At 42.9% G+C, this 16,725-nt stretch overlaps 1 protein-coding gene across 1 annotated transcript in view; it reads left to right on the top strand.

The window, feature by feature from the left end:
* il1rapl2 (interleukin 1 receptor accessory protein-like 2) overlaps positions 1 to 16,725 on the top strand; it is a 274,458-nt gene that overhangs the window by 140,810 nt on the left and 116,923 nt on the right. The window contains exon 3 of the mRNA XM_049484135.1: positions 6,008 to 6,281. Coding sequence (XP_049340092.1) covers positions 6,008 to 6,281 — 274 coding nt within the window. The remainder of the gene's footprint in view (positions 1 to 6,007; positions 6,282 to 16,725) is intronic.

Raw genomic sequence — 16,725 nt, 5'->3', positions numbered from 1 at the left:
CCAAACACCACCATACCCCCCCAACACCACCATACCCCCCCAACACCACCATACCCCCCCAACACCACCATACCCCCCCAAACACCACCATACCTCCCAAACACCACAATACCCCCCCAAACACCACCATACCCCCCCAAACACCACCATACCCCCCCAACACCACCATACCGCCCTCAACACCACCATACCCCCCTCAACACCACCATACCCCCCCAAACACCACCATACCCCCCCAAACACCACCATACCCCCAACAACACCACCATACCCCCCCAACACCACCATACCCCCCCAACACCACCATACCCCCCCTCAACACCATCATACCCCCCCAACACCACCATACCCCCCCAAACACCACCATACCCCCCCAACACCACCATACCGCCCTCAACACCACCATACTCCCCTCAACACCACCATACCCCCCCAAACACCACCATACCCCCCCAAACACCACCATACCCCCCCTCAACACCACCATACCCCCCCAAACACCACCATACCCCCCCAACACCACCATACCCCCCTTCAATACCACCATACCCCCCCAACACCACCATACCCCCCCAAACACCACCATACCCCCCCAAACACCACCATACCCCCCTCAACACCACCATACCCCCCCTCAACACCACCATACCCTCCCAAACACCACCATACCCCCCCAAACACCACCATACCCCCCTCAACACCACCATACCCCCCCCCAAACACCACCATACCCCCCCCAACACCACCATACCCCCAACAACACCACCATACCCCCCCAAACACCACCATACCCCCCCAACACCACCATACCCCCCCAACACCACCATACCCCCCCAAACACCACCATACCCCCCCAAACACCACCATACCCCCCCCAAACACCACCATACCCCCAACAACACCACCATACCCCCCCCCACCCAACACCACCACATATAATAAACTGTAACCTGTATCTCTCCGTATGGGAATTCAGTAATGACAGAAATATTTTTTTAGGGTGTAGATTTATTTTTTTAATTTAAATCCATATTCTACATTACATCAGTTGGATTTTCCATGTGACTCAGTGCTCAGTAATTCTACACTGTATGAAAAACTCAGCACTGTTTCAGTATTTCACCCCCCAACACCACCACACACATCCAACCTGATCACAGAGCCCCTGCTGCTCTACATTTAGAGTCGTAGAGTAGAGAGGTGAGCCATTAACCGTGCAGCTTGATGTAGGGCGTGTCAGTGTGTCTTTGCTGTCATAACAACGGGAAACGTAACTCTTACATGACTGGAAAGGCGCAAAAGTTTTGTACTAGTTCTCTTAATGAATCATGGGTGTGTTTAATTTTGGGCATAAAGTAAAATAAATAAACCAATCAGAGTGTCTCTTGCTCATCATTCTCTTTAAGAGTAGATCAGGTGAGCTCTGTCTTTGGTGGATTGCTATTGTAACGGTGCAGCTACCTGGACGTGTCCAACAAACTCTTCTCAGCAGAGGAAACTGAGCTGCTGGTTGACGCTGTGAAGGAGCTCCAGCAGCTCATTTACGGGAACAGCAATGTTATTTTATTTACTATTATTTTATTCTGTTTATTGTAAATCACAAGAGCAGGCGATTGGGCGCTTTGTTTCTATTTGGCCACTCTAAAGAGCACTTTAATAGCATTTGTTAATCTTGGGGGCGTCATGGGGGGGGGGGGGGTGGCGATTGCCCCCTACACCAACCCTTCTAGTGGAATTGGTGGTAGTTTGAAGGTCTGGTGTTGCTTTGCTCTATCTATCTATCTATCTATCTATCTATCTATCTATCTATCTATCTATCTATCTATCTATCTATCTATCTATCTATCTATCTATCTATCTATCTATCTATCTATCTCCTGTTCTTTCTCTTTGTCTCTGTTCTCTCTCTCTCTCTCTCTCTCTGATGTATGAACAGGTTCTTCAGATGGGGTTTGGTGGGGGTGTTTGGGATCAGCCGGCGGGTCTTTACTCGTCTGACAGGGGGAATAAATTCTGATCCGGTTTGCAGGATTGCAGGGCGGCTGTGGTCAAGTCGATTTATATAAAGCTGCGTTTGGAGTCGCGGCTGATAAACTGCGGCGTGAGCTCGGCGCCGCGGCGACGGCCGTAACCCCGCCCGCATTTCCATATTTATTCCTCTCTGATAAGATTGGTTTTGTCTGCGGCCGAGTGTAACTCATTTCAGGGGACGTTCAGTAATACGCTGCTCTTTATACCTAAACGGAGACGCCGCACACTCACCGCACACTTACCACACGCTCACCGCACACTCACCACACACTCACCGCACACTCACCACACACTCACCACACTTACCACACACGCACTGCACACTCTGAATATAATAAATGACCGCAGTCACCGCGCCGTAAATCACACATCAACACGATACATAGATGGACTGTAGTCCCAGCTCAACACCACGCCAAGATTACCACACACACACTCCGCACACAGGCCAGGCTAGTAACTACCATAATAACATATGCATATATAACAACTATAATAACATATATATATATATATATATATATATATATATATATATATATATATATATATATATGTTAACTGCTATACTATCATAATATTGTACTATTGAGATAGCACTGCCTCACCCCCTCACTGCCTCACCCCACACTGCCTCACCCCCTCACCACCTCACCAATCACTGCCTCACCCCCTCACTGCCTCACCCCACACTGCCTCACCCCCTCACCACCTCACCAATCACTGCCTCACCCCCTCACCACCTCACCAATCACTGCCTCACCCCCTCACTGCCTCACCCCACACCCCCTCACCACCTCACCAATCACTGCCTCACCCCCTCACCCAACACTGCCTCACCCCCTCACCCCTCTCTGCCTCACCCCCTGTAATGCCGGGTCTCAGTATTAAGCTGTGTGTAGGAGTTTGTGAAGGTGCTGTATGGAGGTGTGTTTTGGTGCCGGTGTTCGGGGTCTCTGCCGCCGCGGTGCTCCTAATAACCGATGAGCAAATCATTCAGAAAAGTGCGTCTCCTCACCGTAACCCGGGGCAACCGGCGGCCGCCGAGCCGCAGCTCCTTAATGTAATGTGTAACCTGTGCACTCGCTGCGCTGCGTCCGCCCAGAGACACCGCATTAACCCAACAGACCAAACATAACCCCCCCCACCACCGCACACCATCCCCTCCCCCACACACCCCCTCACACACCCCCTCACACCGCCTCATCTCCCCCTCACCGAGCCGCGGTGGAGATCCACATCCTGAACCTTCACCTCCTCCGTCCTGATCCCCAGCTCTCAGTCTTTACTGTAAATTATACAATAATATGTATTTAATAGGTTTAATGTGATGATATTTATATATTTATATATTTATATATAGTTATATAGATATTAATGTGGTTCAGAGCAGCCGGAGAGAGACGGTGTAAATCCCCCACAGACTGCTGGGTAATTGAGGGGTAATTGTATTCGGTATGTATTACAGTTATACTCCTGTGGTTCACAATCTGGAGCTCTTTATTACATCGTTGATTAATGTGGACGTAATTCTGACCCATTTCTCTCTTCTGTAAACATTTAGACACGAAACCCACCAGAGAATAAGAGTTTATTTAATTCTGTATTAAAAACTTCTGAATGAAAACTGTGAAAAATGTGGAACGTTTCTAAAAGAGCATCAGATTTCTGACTGACTGAGATCAAATTACACACAGATTTATAATCCTTCTATTTGGTCCGGCTTAATTCAACAAATGTTAAATATATGTCATCTTGATATATTATATTAATATTATATATATATTAAATACATTATTATATATAGTGCTGTGAGAAAGTATTTACCCCCTACAGATTTCTTTTGTTTTAGATTTTTTTAAATCATACTTAGATTATTCAGATCAATCATTTTTTTAATTAGTTAAATGAAACATAAGTAAATATACAAAGCAGATTTTTAATTATATTTCATAATTTAGAATAATTTAAAAGTCTGTCCTTTATACCACAGCATGTCAATCAGCAGTGGTTAATGAAATGGTAGAAATATTAAAGTGTATATAAATATTAAATATAAAAGTGTATTGTATAGTATATATATTTATATATATATAAAAAAAATATTAGATCCTGAATGATCCAGTAAATGGTGTGATGTTCTCTGTTATAGTGCGCATTGCTGCGTTGCTGTATGATGCGTTGCTGTATGATGCGATGCTGTATGATGCGTTGCTGTATGATGCGTTGCTGTATGATGCGTTGCTGTATGATGCGATGCTGTATGATGCAATGCGGTATGATGCGTTGCTGTTTGATTTGTTGCTGTATGATTCTCTGCTGTATGATGCTCTGCTGTATGATGCGTTGCTGTATGATGCGATGCTGTATGATGTGTTGCTGTATGATGCATTGCTGTACGATGCTCTGCTGTATGATGTGATGCTGTATGATGCTCTGCTGTATGATGCGTTGCTGTATGATGCATTGCTGTACGATGCTCTGCTGTATGATGTGATGCTGTATGACGCGTTGCTGTATGATGTGATGCTGTATGACGCGTTGCTGTATGATGCGATGCTGTATGATGCGTTGCTGTATGATGCGATGCTGTATGATGCGATGCTGTATGATGCGATGCTGTATGATGCGTTGCTGTATGACGCGTTGCTGTATGATGCGATGCTGTATGATGCGTTGCTGTATGATTTGTTGCTGTATGATTCTCTGCAGTATGATGCGAAGCTGCATGATGCATTGCTGTATGTTGCAAAGCTGCATGAGGCATTACTGTATGATGCTCTGCTGTATGATGGATGTAGATGTGATGCAGATTGATGCTCCTCAGGACAGTATGATGCTTTAATGATGAGGATCAGATCAGAAGTTTCAGAGGGAGAATCTTCACCTCAGGCTGACTTTCATCATCAGAGAGCGTCCACTGAGAGGTCACGTCTCCCTCAGACAGACCACAGTCCTGCCTTTTGTCCTGCCAGATGCCATTATCCCCACTCTTATCAAACGCTGAGCTAGCGTTATCTCACGCGCTGAGTAACGCGGATCCACCCGGCGCACGCGCTCAGCTCCACAGAGAGAAACTGTAGAAGATCAGGAGGAAACTGCAGAACTGAAGCTCAAACCAGAAATAAAACATTAATACTAAAATACTAAAGAACAGACGCAAAGCTAACGCTTATAATAATAATAATAATAATAACGCTAATAATAATAACGCTAATAATAATAACGCTAATAATAATAACGCTAATAATAATAACGCTTATAATAATAATAATAATAATAATAATAATAATAATAATAATAACGCTAATAATAATAACGCTAATAATAATAATAATAACGCTAATAATAATAATGCTAATAATAATAATGCTAATAATAATAATAATAACGCTAATAATAATAATGCTAATAATAATAATAATAACGCTAATAATAATAATGCTAATAATAATAATGCTAATAATAATAATAATAACGCTAATAATAATAATGCTAATAATAATAATAATAACGCTAATAATAATAACGCTAATAATAATAATGCTAATAATAATAATAATAACGCTAATAATAATAACGCTAATAATAATAATGCTAATAATAATAATAATAACGCTAATAATAATAATGCTAATAATAATAATAATAATAACGCTTATAATAATAATAATAACGCTAATAATAATAACGCTAATAATAATAACGCTTATAATAATAATAATAACTCTAATAATAATAATTCTAATAATAATAATATTAATAATATAACGCTAATAATGCTACTAGTAATTAAAGATTCATGTTTGATCTGTAAGATTGATGCTCAGATCTGAATAATAAATCAGATGTAAACGTTTAATCAGAATGAAAGTGAATGAAATGTAATTATATATTTATTTATTTATATAATCTCGCTGTGTTTATATCAGTATAATGATGTGTGTTTTGGTTGGCTGGTTGTGTGTCTCTGCAGTGGACGGCTGTATTGATTGGTCGGTGGATCTGAAGACGTACCGGGTTTTGGCGGGAGAGCCTCTGCGGGTGAAGTGCGCTCTGTTCTACAGCTACATCAGAACCAACTACACCATGACCCAGAGCGCCAAGCTGCGGCTCATCTGGTACAAAAACAAGGGCGACTCTGAGGAGCCAATCATCTTCTCCGGCCACCGGCTCAGCAAAGAGGGGGACTCCATCTGGTTCCGCTCCGCCGAGACGGAGGACAACGGATTCTACACCTGCGTCCTCAGGTGTGTTCTACTTACCACTTCACACAACGTCCTCACACCATACACTCGCCGTCCTCACAACGTCCTTATCCACACACACACTGTCCTCACACAGTCCTCACACAGTCCTCACAACGTCCTCACATAGTCCTCACAACGTCCTTATCCACACACACACTGTCCTCACACAGTCCTCACAACGTCCTTATCCATACACACAGTCCTCACACAGTCCTCACAACGTCCTCACACCATACACTCGCCGTCCTCACAACGTCCTTATCCACACACACACTGTCCTCACACAGTCCTCACACAGTCCTCACAACGTCCTCACATAGTCCTCACATAGTCCTCACAACGTCCTTATCCACACACACACTGTCCCCACACTGTCCTCACACAGTCCTCACACAGTCCTCACATAGTCCTCACAACGTCCTTATCCACACACACACTGTCCTCACACAGTCCTCACAACGTCCTTATCCATACACACAGTCCTCACACAGTCCTCACAACGTCCTCACACCATACACTCGCCGTCCTCACAACGTCCTTATCCACACACACACTGTCCCCACACTGTCCTCACACAGTCCTCACAACGTCCTCACATAGTCCTCACAACGTCCTTATCCACACACACACTGTCCTCACACAGTCCTCACAACGTCCTCACATAGTCCTCACAGCGTCCTTATCCACACACACACTGTCCCCACACTGTCCTCACACAGTCCTCACAACGTCCTCACATAGTCCTCACAACGTCCTTATCCACACCCTCCTTATCCACACACACTGTCCTCACACAGTCCTCACAACGTCCTCACATAGTCCTCACAGCGTCCTTATCCACACACACACACTGTCCTCACACAGTCCTCACAACGTCCTCACAACGTCCTTATCCACAAACACACTGTCCCCACACTGTCCCCACACTGTCCTCACACAGTCCTCACAACGTCCTCACATAGTCCTCACAGCGTCCTTATCCACACACACACTGTCCTCACACAGTCCTCACAACGTCCTCACAACGTCCTTATCCACAAACACACTGTCCCCACACTGTCCTCACACAGTCCTCACAATGTCCTCACATAGTCCTCACAACATCCTTATCCACACACACACTGTCCCCACACTGTCCCCACACTGTCCTCACACAGTCCTCACAGTGTCCTTATCCACACACACACTGTCCTCACACAGTTCTCAAAACGTCCTCACATAGTCCTCACAGCGTCCTTATCCACACACACACTGTCCCCACACTGTCCTCACAACGTCCTCACATAGTCCTCACAACGTCCTCACATAGTCCTCACAACGTCCTCACATAGTTACACTATGAAGGAGCTCCAGCAGCTCATTTACGGGAACAGCAATGTTATTTTATTTACTATTCTGTTTATTGTTGATGTAAAAGTAGGGTTTGTGCTGCTGTGTGTTCATGTGTGTGTAATAAGTGGGGGCGTACGCTCGGCTCGGCACAGCGCCTGTGTTACCGAGATAGCGATGAACGTCTGACTGTTGGCGTCTGTCTAGGTTGTATTCAGTCAGTGGAGCTCCTGTGTTTTCTGTTACCAAGATAAACAAGATAAAAGTCCAGAAATGTACCTGAACACACCTCATTTCCAGAACACCACGCCCATCAGTGTAGATATATTCAGAAGCTCTGCTGCTGTTTAAACCAGACAGGAGGAGGATAGAGTGATAATAGACTGTTGGTGGGGTGAAATATAGCAATGAACATCATAATGAGCCTTGTGCAGTTTGTGATATAGTGCTCTATGTATTTTATTAATATTTTTACCTCACCAGCATCATTTTATTGTTTAACTGTTGATTAAATATGATATGTAACCTGCCTGTAATTGATATGTGCAGGTTTAGTCTGTCTGTAATATGTATTGTTGTTTTGTTGTATTATTGAATTGTATTTTTGCTTGTTTTAAACAGTAAATATATTTTTTATATAAAGCTCTAATTATAGTGGATCTCTGTCTATAGGGCTGAGTAACGCTGGAGCTGCAGCTTCTCTGGTTCTGGGTTTAATTGGGTCGAGTTCCTGTCGTTCCGTCATTCTGCCCATTATCAGCACTGTCCCACTCACCGCTCCAGCTCTCACACAGACCCGGCACAGACCCGGCACAGACCAGGCACAGAGCCGGCACAGACCATTACATTACATTACATTACATTACATTACATTTGGCAGACGCTTTTGTCCAAAGCGACTTACAATATTGAAGTGCAAATAATAGAAGAGGTTAAGTACAAAAATAATAGAATTTAAAAATAAAGCATCTATAGATAGGGCCTTAAGGAGGTCAGAGGGAAATAATGGGATAGAGGAGTAGAGAAGAGGAAGAAGGAGATGAGGTTAGAATTAGTTAGTTAGTTAGAGGTGTTAGGAGAGTAAGTGCTCTTTGAAGAGCTCTGTCTTCAGGAGTTTATTATTAAAGATAGTGAGAGATTCTCCTGATCTGGTAGTAGAAGGTAGTTAGTTAGAGGTGTTAAGAGAGTAAGTGCTCTTTGAAGAGCTCAGTCTTCAGGAGTTTATTAAAGATAGTGAGAGATTCTCCTGATCTGGTAGTAGAAGGTAGTTAGTTAGAGGTGTTAGGAGAGTAAGTGCTCTTTGAAGAGCTCAGTCTTCAGGAGTTTATTAAAGATAGTGAGAGATTCTCCTGATCTGGTAGTGGAAGGTAGTTAGTTAGAGGTGTTAGGAGAGTAAGTGCTCTTTGAAGAGCTCAGTCTTCAGGAGTGTATTAAAGATAGTGAGAGATTCTCCTGATCTGGTAGTAGAAGGTAGTTTGTTCCACCATTGGGGAACTCTGTATGAGAACAGTCTGGATTGCTTTGTGTGAATGTTTGTTTGGTAAAGTGAGGCGACGTTCATTGGAGGAGCGCAGCGGCCGGGAGGTAGCGTAAGCCTTCAGGAGTGAGTGCAGGTAGGAAGGAGCTGTTCTGTCAACAGACCAGGCACAGAGCCGGCACAGACCCGGCACAGACCCGGCACAGACCCGGCACAGACACAGCACAGACCAGGCACAGACACAGCACAGACCAGGCACAGACCCGGCAAAGACCAGGCACAGACCCGGCACAGAGCCGGCACAGACATGGCACAGACCCGGCACAGACCCGGCACAGAGCCGGCACAGACACAGCACAGACCCGGCACAGACACAGCATACACATGGCACAGACCAGGCACAGACACCGCAAAGTCACTCATTTGAAACTGATATTAATAATTTATTGGTTAAGTGCAGACAGAGGCTCAGGTAAATAGCAACATCACTCTCAGTATTAAACTAGGCTGACTTATTTTATTTCTTTATTGCTTTGATTTATTTTTCTGGTATTTTTAGCTTTTTAATGTTTTTAGTCTTCTATTATTTTTATTCTAATTATTTATATCTTTATTTGACTTCTCTAAATTTCAGCCTGTCCAATTCTTTTTTTCTTTTTTTTCTGAATTATTATATTTTTTATTAATTGCATCTTAAATGTTTAGTTTTCTAAAGCTTTTATTATTACATTTTCTTTTTTTGCTTTATTTATAAGTCCCTTATTTTAGCTTATCCTTATTAAATACCTGATTTTAATTATAAGTTTTAAATGCTCGGCTGCACTGTAAATGAGAGTAACACTTGATGTATTACTGAGTGAGGCTGATTGATTGATTGATTGATTGATTGATCATGAAAACACTTAATCCCCCTTGCTCCTCCCCCTGCCCCAGTCCCGCCCCCAGTTCAGTGTGTTATTGTGTTGTGTGTGTGGTCTGCTGTACAGATTCGATCATTACCCGGATTAATAATGAATAATCCCTCAGAACAAAACCGAAACTCTGACTCTCTGATTTCACACTGACAGAAATTCATACCGCAAATCCAGAACAATAACACAGAGAAACCGCGGGGGGGGGTGGGGGGGTCGAGCGCCGGCTACCGTACACAGAATTACACTGAAACAGGGAGCTGTAGAGTTTCGCCTGCAGGAGGATTAACTTTACCCCTGGCAACCGCACACCTCCACCCCACAAATACAGCTGCCGCCGCACCCGCCACCCGCACACACACACCCGCCACCAACCTGCCACCTAACACTTCTAATGTGTAATACGCTGCAGGCCCGTACACACTCACACACACACACACACACACACACATTAAACTAACCCGAAAACTAACGGTGGTTTACTTTTACGTATTTGAGTTTTATCCATTTCAGACATTAAAATGATGAATTTGCAGTGTTAATCTCATGAGCAGAAATAATGCAGAGCTCTGGATGCTGGATGCAGTTCTTCTATATCTCAGATACTGTGTATAAAGATCTCTGAGGATCATTTTAGACAGTGTTCCTCCTGGTGAGAGATCAGTCACTGTCCTGCAGGATCCATACAGACCTGTAGAACCGCCAGAACCTCCAGAACCAACCGTCACAATCTCATTTTATATCCAGCATAGAGAACCAACAGGTTCTAGAGCCAGATTAACAGTTTAATCTAATAATCTTAAATTATCTCACTGTAATAAATCATCACATTCACACATAAACACTCACTACAGCTTCAGCTTCTAACTGTAATGATTTAACAGTGAGTGTAGAGTGTTAATCTTTAGCTCAGGTTTGTTGTGTTTCTTTCGTTTCTTGGTTCTTTCTGTTCCTGTTTTGTGTTTTTGTTCTCTTTAAGCACATGGCTCTGTTATGTTTTTGTCTTGTCTCCACCCCCTAACTCCGCCTAATCATTAGTGCTCCCACTGGTCTCATCTCTAACCCCGCCCCCTTGTTATCCTCCCCAGGTGTTGCTTGTCTGTTTGTGTATTTAAACCCCATGTTTTCCTTTGTTCTCTGTCGTGTTCAGTTTCCTTTCCTTTCCTCTGTGTTTCTGATTTATCTTTATTTTGTTTCTTTGTTTTCTATATGGCCTCTAATAAAACCTCACAGTACAGTTATATAGTAGATCAGTATTAAATCAGAATTCACTAGATAACTAAATAACTAACCCTGCGGTTAATCATGTATTGGGTTTATATTGTGAAATAATAGGGCATTGTAAAATAACAGACCACACACACACACACACACACACACTGTAACACACACTCAGATATCGGTGTGTTAGTGCTGCAGAGCTCCGGTATGAATTCGTGGTGTTTTTCTGGGGGTACAGTGTGACACTAGTTAAGACATGGTTGATGTAACCTGCAGTGCTAATGCCTGCCAGCTCTTCTCCAGCGCCGGCTCCCGTCTCCCGTCTCCCGTCTCCGCCGGTCCTCCTGCCTCGTCCCCCGGCGTGACGGAGAGAGAGGACACATTTCACGCCTCTGCAGAAACAATGGGGGCGTGTTGAGCTTTTGTTGGGGAACGTGATGAAGAATTACACTCCTGTTCCTGCTGCTGCTGCCAGAACTCCTCCATCTATAATTACTATCTATCTATCTATCTATCTATCTATCTATCTATCTATCTATCTATCTATCTATCTATCTATCTATTTTTTATCTCTATCTCTCTATTTCTATATATCTTTATCTATCTCTATCTCTTTATTGCTCTATCTATCTCTCTATTTCTGTATCTCTCTATCTATCTCTTCATTTTTATATCTTTATCTCTATCTTTCAATTTCTATATATCTCTATCTATCTCTATTTCTATATGGCTCTATCTAGCTCTATTTTAAATTTCTATTTATCTCTCTATTCTATATATCTTTATCTATCTCTATCTCTGTATCTCTATATCTATCTCTCTATTTCTGTATCGTTTTTTATCTCTTTATTTTCTATCTATCTATCTATCTATCTATCTATCTATCTATCTATCTATCATACATCATAATATAAGGTATTTGTATAAGTAAAAATGTCACTTCCTGTCAGACCCCTCCCTCTGCCTTAGGCTACTTCTTAAACTACGCTTCCCATAATCCAACTGGTCATGATGTCACCTGAGTACTGATCACACTCACCTGTGTGTGTGTGTGTTTATACGCAGGTTGGTGTTTTTGAATCTGGTTGTAGAGTATTTGTTGTTTCAGGTTTTTCTCTGGTTGTTTTGTGTTTTTTGACTCAGACTTTGGTTTAGTTGTTTAGTTGTTTGATTAATTGCTGTTTTAGATCTCCTAGTTTTGAGTATCACAGTTTTGATTTCTGATTACTTGCTCACTCCTTCACATTCAGTCTAATATCTGCAGTCTGATATGTAATAAGTTTACAGTAATGTTGCTTCTTGTGAATAAAAGCAGCGTTATTTTGTTTAGGTGTAAAATAACAGTATCAGATTAGTGTTATTTGTAATAAACACTAATAGCTATTTCTCTGCAGATACTAGTGTGAAGCTTTAGCCAATGGGGGGGCTGTTCTCTTAGAATAGCTAAAGCAAAGGTGAAACTTGATCACATTAAATATTATTTAGTGTTGTCTGTAGAGTTTGTAAAGAAAAGTGATTTTGTTAAACAGAGGTAGAGTTGTGATGATGTAAACACAGACGAGCCTTTATAAATATGAGAAGACTGGTGATGAGAACAGTCTGTGTGATTCTGTAGGTTTAAAATTTAATATTTAATATTTAACAGTGTGTATATATGACAGTATGGCCTGTATCTGATTTGAGCCTCATATATTTAGAGCCGCATTAGAATCTCTGTGCAGACGGGTAGAAATAGTTTTAATAAATCAGAAAAATTGTCCAAACTGTTAAAAATGCTCAGGCTGAAGAAACTGCAGGTTCTGTCACTGATGGTGAGTCAGCTGGAATCTGATGCAACAGAATACCCACCGAACCCTGACGCCGGCACAGTGCCTCACAGTGCCTCACAGCACCGCACAGCACCTCACAGCACCGCACAGCACTGCACAGCACAGCACCGCACAGCACCTCACAGCACCTCACAGCACCGCACAGTGCCTCACAGCACCGCACAGCACTGCACAGCACAGCACCGCACAGCACCTCACAGCACCGCACAGCACTGCACAGCACAGCACCGCACAGCACCTCACAGCACCTCACAGCACCGCACAGTGCCTCACAGCACCTCACAGCACCGCACAGCACCTCACAGCACCGCACAGCACTGCACAGCACAGCACCGCACAGCACCTCACAGCACCTCACAGCACCGCACAGTGCCTCACAGTGCCTCACAGCACCGCACAGCACCGCACAGCACCTCACAGCACCTCACAGCACCGCACAGTGCCGCACAGCACCGCACAGCACCGCACAGCACCGCTCAGCACCTCACAGCACCGCACAGCACCGCACAGCACAGCACAGCACCGCACAGCACCTCACAGCACCGCACAGTGCCTCACAGCACCGCACAGCACCGCACAGCACAGCACAGCACCGCACAGCACCGCTCAGCACCTCACCTCACAGCACCGCACAGCACTGCACAGCACAGCACCGCACAGCACCTCACAGTGCCTCACAGCACCGCACAGCACCGCACAGCACAGCACCGCACAGCACCTCACAGCACCTCACAGCACCGCACAGTGCCGCACAGCACCGCACAGCACCGCACAGCACCGCTCAGCACCTCACAGCACCGCACAGCACCGCACAGCACCTCACAGCACCGCACAGCACCGCACAGCACCGCACAGCACCTCACAGCACCGCACAGTGCCTCACAGCACCGCACAGCACCGCTCAGCACAGCACAGCACCTCACACCACCGCACAGCACCGCTCCTCAATCCTGTAATGACCTGAATCCTCTAGAACTGTTTCTATAGCTCGGGTCTGTAACTGATACATTTAACTCCTGAATATATTACACATATACAAATTTATTCAATAATTATTCACTTTATCAGAAGAATAGTGAGCAGCTGAGGGCAAGATATTAACCATGCACTGTGCAGCTTGATTTAGAGCGTGTCAGTCTGTCTTTGCTTTCGTAACGACGGGAAAAGTACACTTTGTGCAGTTAAAAAGACAACGCAAAAATCATGTACTAATACTCTTTATTAATCATGGGTGTGGTTAATTTTGGGCGTAATGTGAAATAAGCCAAGTCATTCCCTTTAAGAGTCAAGTGAGCTCTGACTTTGGCGGATTGCTATTTTAACGGTGCAGCTACCTGGACGTGTCCAACAAAGTACGAGTAAGTGTTTAAAGTGTGTGTAAGTGTTTAAAGTGAGAGTAAGTGTTTAAGGTGAGAGTAAGTGTTTAAAGTGAGTGTGAGTGTTTAAAGTGTGTGTAAGTGTTTAAGGTGAGAGTAAGTGTTTAAAGTGTGTGTAAGTGTTTAAGGTGAGAGTAAGCGTGTAAAGTGAGTGTAAGTGTTTAAAGTGAGTGTGAGTGTTTAAGGTGAGTGTAAGTGTTTAAAGTGTGTGTAAGTGTTTAAAGTGAGAGTAAGTGTTTAAAGTGTGTGTAAGTGTTTAAGGTGAGAGTAAGCGTGTAAAGTGAGTGTAAGTGTTTAAAGTGAGTGTGAGTGTTTAAGGTGAGTGTAAGTGTTTAAAGTGTGTGTAAGTGTTTAAGGTGAGTGTAAGCGTGTAAAGTGAGAGTAAGTGTTTAAGGTGAGTGTAAGTGTTTAAGGTGTGTGTAAGTGTTTAAAGTGAGAGTGAGTGTTTAAAGTGTGTGTAAGTGTTTAAAGTGAGAGTGAGTGTTTAAAGTGAGTGTAAGTGTTTAAAGTGTGTGTAAGTGTTTAAAGTGTGTGTAAGTGTTTAAAGTGAGTGTAAGTGTTTAAGGTGAGTGTAAGTGTTTAAGGTGAGAGTGAGTGTTTAAAGTGTGTGTAAGTGTTTAAAGTGAGTGTGAGTGTTCAAAGTGTGTGTAAGTGTTTAAAGTGAGTGTGAGTGTTCAAAGTGTGTGTAAGTGTTTAAAGTGAGTGTGAGTGTTTAAAGTGTGTGTAAGTGTTTAAAGTGTGTGTAAGTGTTTAAAGTGAGTGTGAGTGTTTAAGGTGAGTGTGAGTGTTTAAAGTGAGTGTAAGTGTTTAAGGTGAGAGTGAGTGTTTAAGGTGAGAGTGAGTGTTTAAAGTGAGTGTAAGTGTTTAAGGTGAGAGTGAGTGTTTAAGGTGAGAGTGAGTGTTTAAAGTGAGTGTAAGTGTTTAAGGTGAGAGTGAGTGTTTAAAGTGAGTGTAAGTGTTTAAGGTGAGAGTGAGTGTTTAAGGTGAGAGTGAGTGTTTAAAGTGAGTGTAAGTGTTTAAGGTGAGTGTAAGTGTTTAAGGTGAGAGTGAGTGTTTAAAGTGAGAGTAAGTGTTTAAAGTGAGTGTAAGTGTTTAAGGTGAGTGTAAGTGTGTAAGGTGAGAGTAAGTGTTTAAGGTGAGAGTAAGTGTGTAAAGTGAGAGTAAGTGTTTAAGGTGAGAGTAAGTGTGTAAAGTGAGTGTAAGTGTGTAAAGTGAGAGTAAGTGTTTAAGGTGAGAGTAAGTGTGTAAAGTGAGAGTAAGTGTTTAAGGTGAGTGTAAGTGTGTAAAGTGAGAGTAAGTGTTTAAGGTGAGTGTGAGTGTTTAAGGTGAGTGTAAGTGTGTAAAGTGAGTGTAAGTGTTTAAAGTGAGTGTAAGTGTTTAAGGTGAGAGTAAGTGTTTAAGGTGAGAGTAAGTGTGTAAAGTGAGTGTAAGTGTTTAAGGTGAGAGTGAGTGTTTAAAGTGAGAGTTAGTGTTTAAAGTGAGTGTAAGTGTTTAAAGTGAGTGTGAGTGTGTAAAGTGAGAGTAAGTGTTTAAGGTGAGTGTAAGTGTGTAAAGTGAGTGTAAGTGTTTAAGGTGAGTGTAAGTGTGTAAAGTGAGAGTAAGTGTTTAAGGTGAGTGTAAGTGTGTAAAGTGAGTGTAAGTGTTTAAGGTGAGAGTGAGTGTTTAAGGTGAGTGTGAGTGTTTAAGGTGAGTGTAAGTGTGTAAAGTGAGAGTAAGTGTTTAAGGTGAGAGTAAGTGTGTAAAGTGAGTGTAAGTGTTTAAGGTGAGTGTAAGTGTGTAAAGTGAGAGTAAGTGTTTAAGGTGAGTGTGAGTGTTTAAGGTGAGTGTAAGTGTGTAAAGTGAGAGTAAGTGTTTAAGGTGAGAGTAAGTGTGTAAAGTGAGTGTAAGTGTGTAAAGTGAGAGTAAGTGTTTAAGGTGAGAGTAAGTGTGTAAAGTGAGAGTAAGTGTTTAAGGTGAGAGTAAGTGTGTAAAGTGAGTGTAAGTGTGTAAAGTGAGAGTAAGTGTTTAAGGTGAGAGTAAGTGTTTAAGGTGAGAGTAAGTGTGTAAAGTGAGAGTAAGTGTTTAAGGTGAGTGTAAGTGTGTAAAGTGAGAGTAAGTGTTTAAGGTGAGTGTGAGTGTTTAAGGTGAGTGTAAGTGTGTAAAGTGAGAGTAAGTGTTTAAGGTGAGAGTAAGTGTGTAAAGTGAGTGTAAGTGTTTAAGGTGAGTGTAAGTGTGTAAAGTGAGAGTAAGTGTTTAAAGTGAGAGTAAGTGTGTAAAGTGAGAGTAAGTGTTTAAGGTGAGAGTAAGTGTGTAAAGTGAGAG

This window comes from Astyanax mexicanus, chromosome 10 (genome assembly GCF_023375975.1).
Source record: "Astyanax mexicanus isolate ESR-SI-001 chromosome 10, AstMex3_surface, whole genome shotgun sequence".
Classification (NCBI taxonomy): domain Eukaryota; kingdom Metazoa; phylum Chordata; class Actinopteri; order Characiformes; family Acestrorhamphidae; genus Astyanax; species Astyanax mexicanus.
The sequence above is the reverse complement of the archived record's forward strand: the minus strand, read 5'-3'. Positions and strand labels throughout refer to the sequence as shown.